Here is a 6,573-nt window from a genome sequence, read left to right as displayed (position 1 = left end):
CCGGAGTAATTCATTTACTCAAACAGTACACTGACTGAACTGCTGTGAAGAAACAACTGAAGAGGAACACCGAGCCGAGCCAGATAACGAACGTACACTCCCACTGCTGGAGCGGTTCTCGTTCTCAAGTCAAGAACCGGTTGCATCGGTTTTCGGATCACCAGTACACTGAACCGAGAACCGTCTCTATCGGACACGTCCGATTTGAGAAACGAGGAGCGGATGATACTGCGCATGCGTGATTCAGTGTGAAGCTCACTGACACACAGCGCGTCTGAACCGAACTGGTTCTTTTGGTGATTGATTCTGAACTGATTCTGTGTTAATGTTATGAGCACTTGAATGAAGGGCAATCTGGCAAAACGTAAGTTTATTTAATAACAAATAAATCACAATGATTATGTATAGTAAGTGGATCATGGTTTCCGCGCTGATGACACCTAATTTATTTACTTTATATCTTCAAGACTTAAATCCTCGTATGCACATTACTTCTGTTACTGTATTTGGGTGCGTTGTGCAAAACTTAATTGTAAACTTTTCATGATTATGGGGTTTTTAACTGACTAAAGTTATGATTACTGAATTTATATATTTGAATGTTTGATATACTTGACGCCATTACGTTATCGCCAATGACTTCATTACGTCGAGCGTAAAAGAATAAATAAATTATATATATATTAAATTTATTTAAATTAAATTTATGAGCGACTTACAGTGCATTTAGACTATCAATGTTTACCTATCATGTGCTCCCGGGGAATCGAACCCCCAACCTTGCGCTTAACGCAATGCTCTACCACTTGAGCTACAGGAACACTATCGAACCCCCAACCTTGCGCTAACGCAATGCTCTACCACTTGAGCTAAATCGAACCGTCCGAAAGAACCGGTTTGCGGAAAAGAACCGAACTTCCCATCACTATGAAGAATGGGAATTTAAATAGACCTCATGTGATAGGTGTCAACAGTGGATTGGTACACATCAGGAACAGCTGACTGTCGGCTGATGCAAGCATGACTAACGTGGCCTGACTGAACTAACGCGATGCTGAATGATTACTTACAACAGAACACATTTTATGGATGATTGTTTCGTGAACCTAGGAGAGGAGGTAATTCTGACTGTGCTATGACAATCTGGTGCTTCTAAATCAGCTACTGTAAGTATGTTTTGTTATTAGTTTAAGTATTTGCTATTGAATGTTCAAATGTGGAGTTTTCCACGTGTGCATGCATGTGTGTGAGAGAGAGCGACAGGGTCACACAGTGGAGTCAGCTGTCTTAACCGTCTGTGGCTTGTGTACTGCAAACATTTTTAACTGTTTTTACATTTATTTTGAAAGATGAAGCTCACGATTATGGAAAGGGGCGTTACATTTCCGACGAGTGCTTGCGGTGTTCAGCCAATCACAATGCACTGGGTCAGCTGGCCAATCAGAGCAGCCTGTGCTTGTCGGAAGGAGGGACTTAGAGGATAGAGGACCTACAATAATGTACAGTATTTGAAAAATAATGTGTTTTTTAACATTAAACCATGGCAACATATTCTGTTACACCAAATACACAAAATAATGATCTTTAAAAAAAGCATCATATGACCCCTTTAAACAAATCAATAAAAAAAATTATTGCAATAATATTACTGCAATATTTATTAAATAAAAAGTCATTATTTATTAATAATAATACAAATATGAATTTTATGTTATTATGAGATATAAAATATAAAAAAATGTAAAATAAAAACTCAATATTTAATATTGATGAAAATAATAATATAATTAAAATACTAACTATTTTACAGCGATTGTACTATTTTAATGGATTTGTTAACATTTAAACAACAATAAAACAAAGCTATTGTTATTATTATTATTAATTCATTGTAATTGTTATAATATTTTTAAATATTAAAGTTATTAGTAAAGACTCCCTTTTTATTTTACAGTACATTTGGATTATTGCAATCATAATATATTTCTTTTCTCATTTGTTATAATTAATAATTTAATAATAATAATATTATTATAAATAAATAAATAATAAAACATTACAATATAAAATATTTTTGGTTATTTAAATGTATAATAATAATAATTAGTATTATTATTAAATACTGACATTATATTTTACAGTGCAATAAGATTACTGCAATAATACGGTGGTTTTTAATAGTTTTTATTGATTTGTTTTAATTGGTATATTTAAAATAAAGTTAAAATAATTAGTTAATAATAATAATATGAGTTTTGTTTTATTATTATTTAAATGATAATAAATGCATTAAAAATGGTACAATTGCTGTAAAATAAAAAGTCAGTTTTTTAATTCTACTACTACTTATAATATTGAATTTTATTTTATATTACAATAGTAAAATTTCAGTTATAACAGTTGTTATCTTATAATAATAAAATAACATTTATATTTTAATTAATATTATTAATAAATACTGACTTTTTATTGAATAAATATTGCAATATTATTGCAATAACTGTTTTGATGGATTTTTTATTGTAATAATTTAAATAATACAATTATAATTAATATATTTTCCTTATTTTTGTTATTATGATTATTAAAATCACAACATATTTCTTTATTTCTTATAATATTTGTTATAATTTATATTATAGTAATAGGCAAAATAATCATTTGTTATTATTCAATACTACTGCAGTAATCATATTGCTGAGAAGAATAAACGGTCAAATTAAATAGTTTAAATTTAAAACAAAGGAGAAGCAGAGAAGCGATTGGTCTGTGACAGCACATTGTGTGTACATGAGCACGAGCTCATTCACGTCCATCAGCTACCATGCGGTTAATGAAATACACTGTACCTGGAAAACAAGACCTCGCTTCGCAGGACAGTACTGCCACATTTGGAAAGTTGATAAGGTTTGTCCAAAAGTCACTAGATTAGTCGCTAGGCACTTTAAAAAAATTTAAAAAAGTCACTAAAGGTGTCTGGAAGAGACAAAGTTGCTAAGTTGGCAACACTGCCCTTGAATTTAAAGGAACTATCAGTAATTTGGGGGTAAAATCTTGGCTTGTTATGTGTAACACTAGCGTACTTAGCTGACAATCAACATTTAAATTATATAGTGATAATTAATGAATCTACGTACTGTATATTTTGTTTATTGTATAATCCCACACTGATCCTACAGAATGCTTGAGTTGCATGTATTTATGAATAATACCTACTTTTAAGATCCCCAAACCTTATCCTGATTTCCACAAACAGAATATTGTTCATATTCTAAATGGAAGATTAGAAGCGGTTTGCTTCTGCAACTTTTATTGCATTATATTCTTCTTCACATGGTTCAGGAAATATGCCAGGTTATTATTGAAAACAATTTAAGTAGTCAAGTAGGTTAATTATCATATTGTAGCTGCAAAAGCTGCAAGAAATTACAAAGAGAGTCACAGTTCAAAATAAACTTTACTGATATCCTGAATAATAAACTAAAATCATGATCATTTTATCATTTTGGTTAAGAGTAGAACATTTCTATTATATCAGTGTATTTCTGATAATATTTCATTCTGTACAAACATTGCTGTTGTTTTTCACATTCAGATTTTAGTTCAGATCTTCAGATGTGACAAAGTTTGGTTCTGATAATATTTCATTCTTTATATTTTTTTTTGATAGTTTTTTTTTAAATTTTTAATATTAAATTTGAACATTTATTTCTTTTACATTATAATCTAATGAATTGTCATTCAAATAAAAACTGGTAAAATTACTCAACACACGACTTGATGTTTAACAGAGATATATTCAATAAAAGTTTGTTACGATTCATTGAAGAATACTCTTTTCACAGATCCATTTATACGTATAATCACATGGAAAATCAGCCCATCCTGGTGAATGAATTAGAGCACAGTCTTCCTCTTGTCCCTGATAGTTATTCGGTTGTCCAGACTCCCAGAACCTGCATCAACAGATCAGCGTTAGTTCAGAGCTGCTTTCTGTGTACTATGATACTGACTGAGACAATCATTTATTACATAATAATCAGTTCAGTTCAGTGATTTCTCACTCAGAGGTCAGTGTGCTGCCATCAACCCATTTCCATCTGCCCTCCTCTTCAATATCAGTCAGACCAATCCAGAAATATCCAGAACTACCAGAAATGTTCTTCACAAAATCCTGAGAAACAATAATTAAATTATATCATAAACTGAGAACAGATACATTTTAGCACAGTGTCATTTAACAGCTAAACATTATTCACACACACACACACACACACACACACACACACACACACACACTCACTTGTTCCTCTGTGTTGTTGATGATGATCAGATCTGCTGCTCTCTCTCTACAGTATCTTCTGCTCTCAGTCCAGTTCTTCTTCTCAGAGGAAATGAAGTAAAGACTGGATTGATGGCACTTCCATCCATCTATAAACACAACCAGCAGTTTATTGCAATCTCCTGCAAACATGTGTTTTAACTTCTCTCTGTCATCTATGAGGATCTTGGCTGGTAACTAATGTATCTTTTAAATTAAGTCACTTCAATTCAAACACTCAGCTATCAACACAATCTGATATTCATAGAGACTGTACATAAACACTTAAAATCATCTATGAATTCCACAAAATTTGTCATTAATGAACCTAAAAAGTGATGTAAACACTCATGCACTTTTACATTTAAACCAGTTTTACAGTTAGCTTTACTTTGTAGACACTTTTCCTGTATAGTTCATGCTGTGTGCTAGAATTAAGCTTGTTTTAAAATTACTTTTGATTTTTACCAGGATCATTTCTTCATTGAATGAAGAACAACAACAACCACAAAAAAAAATACTAAAGAGATGCCCTTTGCAAAAGACTACTCCGAAGATAATTTTTTTCATGTTTCAGCTGGTCTCTCTCTCTAGTCAGATTCTCAGTGGTGGATATGAACTGTTGTCTCTCTTGAGTGAAGGTGACACACAGCACTATGACTGCAGTCAGCAGAAGAGCACACAGCAGCACCAAACACACACCAGCTGCTCTGGAGCTTCTGATCTTCACACCATCACTTCCTGAAGATGATAGATATGATTTGACTCTCTTCCCTTCCTCATATCATACGACTCACATCTTCTGGAACATGTGAACTGTAGACTAACTTTACCCCTTGTCAGATGTTTATTAGTGTGGTTTTTGTCCTTGTGTTTTGTGAGTAAATGCAGAGGAACAGTTCACTCAAAAATAGTTTCCTGATTATTTACTCATCCAAGATTCACTGTATATGACTTTCTTTCTTTAGCCGAAGATACATTTTTGGAGGTTTTGGAGGAAAACAGGGCTCAACATAAACCATTTCTAATGGTGAAAAATCCATATTTAGGCAGCTTTAAATTAATCCACATGACCCCGGTTGACAAATAAGTGTCTTCTCTAGCAAAACGATCAGTCATTTTCAGGAAAAAAATAAAATAACCACATAACCCCATTATTCTACAATGATGCAGGATGCATGTCGATCCTTATGGTGACCTGAAGTGAGTACACTAAGAAAAATGTCTATGGTTTTGGGCTGAACGGTTCCTGTTAAATCGATCATTACCGTGTGTGAGAGTGTTTGGGGTTTTGCTGTGGTATGAAGTCACTCTGTGTCCGTTCCTTGGTTGTCGTTTCTCTTTACAGCCATCTTTGCACTGATTTGTAGATATCAACAATCCTTTCTACGGTCTGTCCTGAGTCCCAGCTTATGGAGTCCTGTATCCATACGATCATTCACATTCCAGGACCAGTTTTTGGTGCAGTTGAAATGGTGGACATTCACTTTCTATGAAACATAATTTTAAAATAAACCTTTTATAGTCATAAATGAAAACATCTACTGAAATATATTTGATTAATCTGCAGTTACCTGGGGTTCAGCAAGACTGGATTTATCGTGGCGTGAATCTGTGACGTCTTTTTCTGGAATTTACTGCCTCCCCCCTACCATACACTATCCACATTTTCTTAAACATGATCAATGTGGTTTTCATCTTCCTCTGCATGTTTCTGAGTTTTAAAAAAAAAACCCCTCTTTCCTGTATGTTAATTTTCACTATTCACAGCGCAGTGTCAGCAAACTAAACGCTAGTTACTCCTCTCTTCCTGTAGTGGACTCCTGTGGTTGGTTTCTCAACGGTGGTGTGCGGCAAGTATTTAGGCAGAAAGGAAGTAGTTTTACAGAAGTATTTCAAGTATTCATGTAAAAAGGAACTTCCAACTCACAGTCAAGAAAGGGCCACTGAAGATAAAGTGTTTCAACAATGTGTGGATTATGTTCATGTAAATGAGGGTCAAGCGCAGGTAATTAGTTTGACAGTAACAGGTGGTGTTGCGGGAAGTTTTCAGTAAATATTTAGGTTGTTGCTGGTACATCAAAAGTGACAAAACTGATCAGAGTTATGGCTGATGTTTTAGCAGCGCGCTGCGTTTACTGCTATTCCATCACAGCATGGATGCACATCAATTTTTTGTTGTGTTCTCAAGAGAGCTTCTGGAGATTTTGTTCTGAGATGCTCAGCGTGTTTTGTGGTTGGTGTTCTCTTGG

General features: G+C 33.7%; 1 protein-coding gene across 1 annotated transcript; it reads right to left on the bottom strand.

Moving 5' to 3' along the window:
• Nucleotides 1-3,774: 3,774 nt before the first annotated feature.
• LOC109076176 (CD209 antigen-like protein C) lies at nt 3,775-4,474 on the bottom strand. Its single transcript, XM_019091970.2, has 3 exons — nt 4,304-4,474; nt 4,065-4,174; nt 3,775-3,956 (listed from the first exon to the last, which is right to left on the bottom strand). Exons 1-3 carry the CDS (start codon nt 4,472-4,474, stop codon nt 3,821-3,823), a joined length of 417 nt encoding a protein of 138 aa, XP_018947515.2. The 3' UTR covers nt 3,775-3,820.
• Between the last annotated feature and the right edge of the window lie 2,099 nt (nt 4,475-6,573).

This window comes from Cyprinus carpio, chromosome A24 (assembly GCF_018340385.1).
Source record: "Cyprinus carpio isolate SPL01 chromosome A24, ASM1834038v1, whole genome shotgun sequence".
Taxonomy (NCBI): domain Eukaryota; kingdom Metazoa; phylum Chordata; class Actinopteri; order Cypriniformes; family Cyprinidae; genus Cyprinus; species Cyprinus carpio.
The sequence above is the reverse complement of the archived record's forward strand: the minus strand, read 5'-3'. Positions and strand labels throughout refer to the sequence as shown.

Bases quoted from the DNA above. Each gene is read 5' to 3' on its own strand.
- LOC109076176 (XM_019091970.2), bottom strand. From the start codon at position 4,474: ATGTTTGCAGGAGATTGCAATAAACTGCTGGTTGTGTTTATAGATGGA. The intron at 4,175-4,303 runs GTGAGTGTGTGT...ATTGTTTCTCAG, and splicing joins TCAACAACACAGAGGAACAA to GATTTTGTGAAGAACATTTC. The intron at 3,957-4,064 runs GTGAGAAATCAC...CTGTTGATGCAG, and splicing joins GGCAGCACACTGACCTCTGA to GTTCTGGGAGTCTGGACAAC.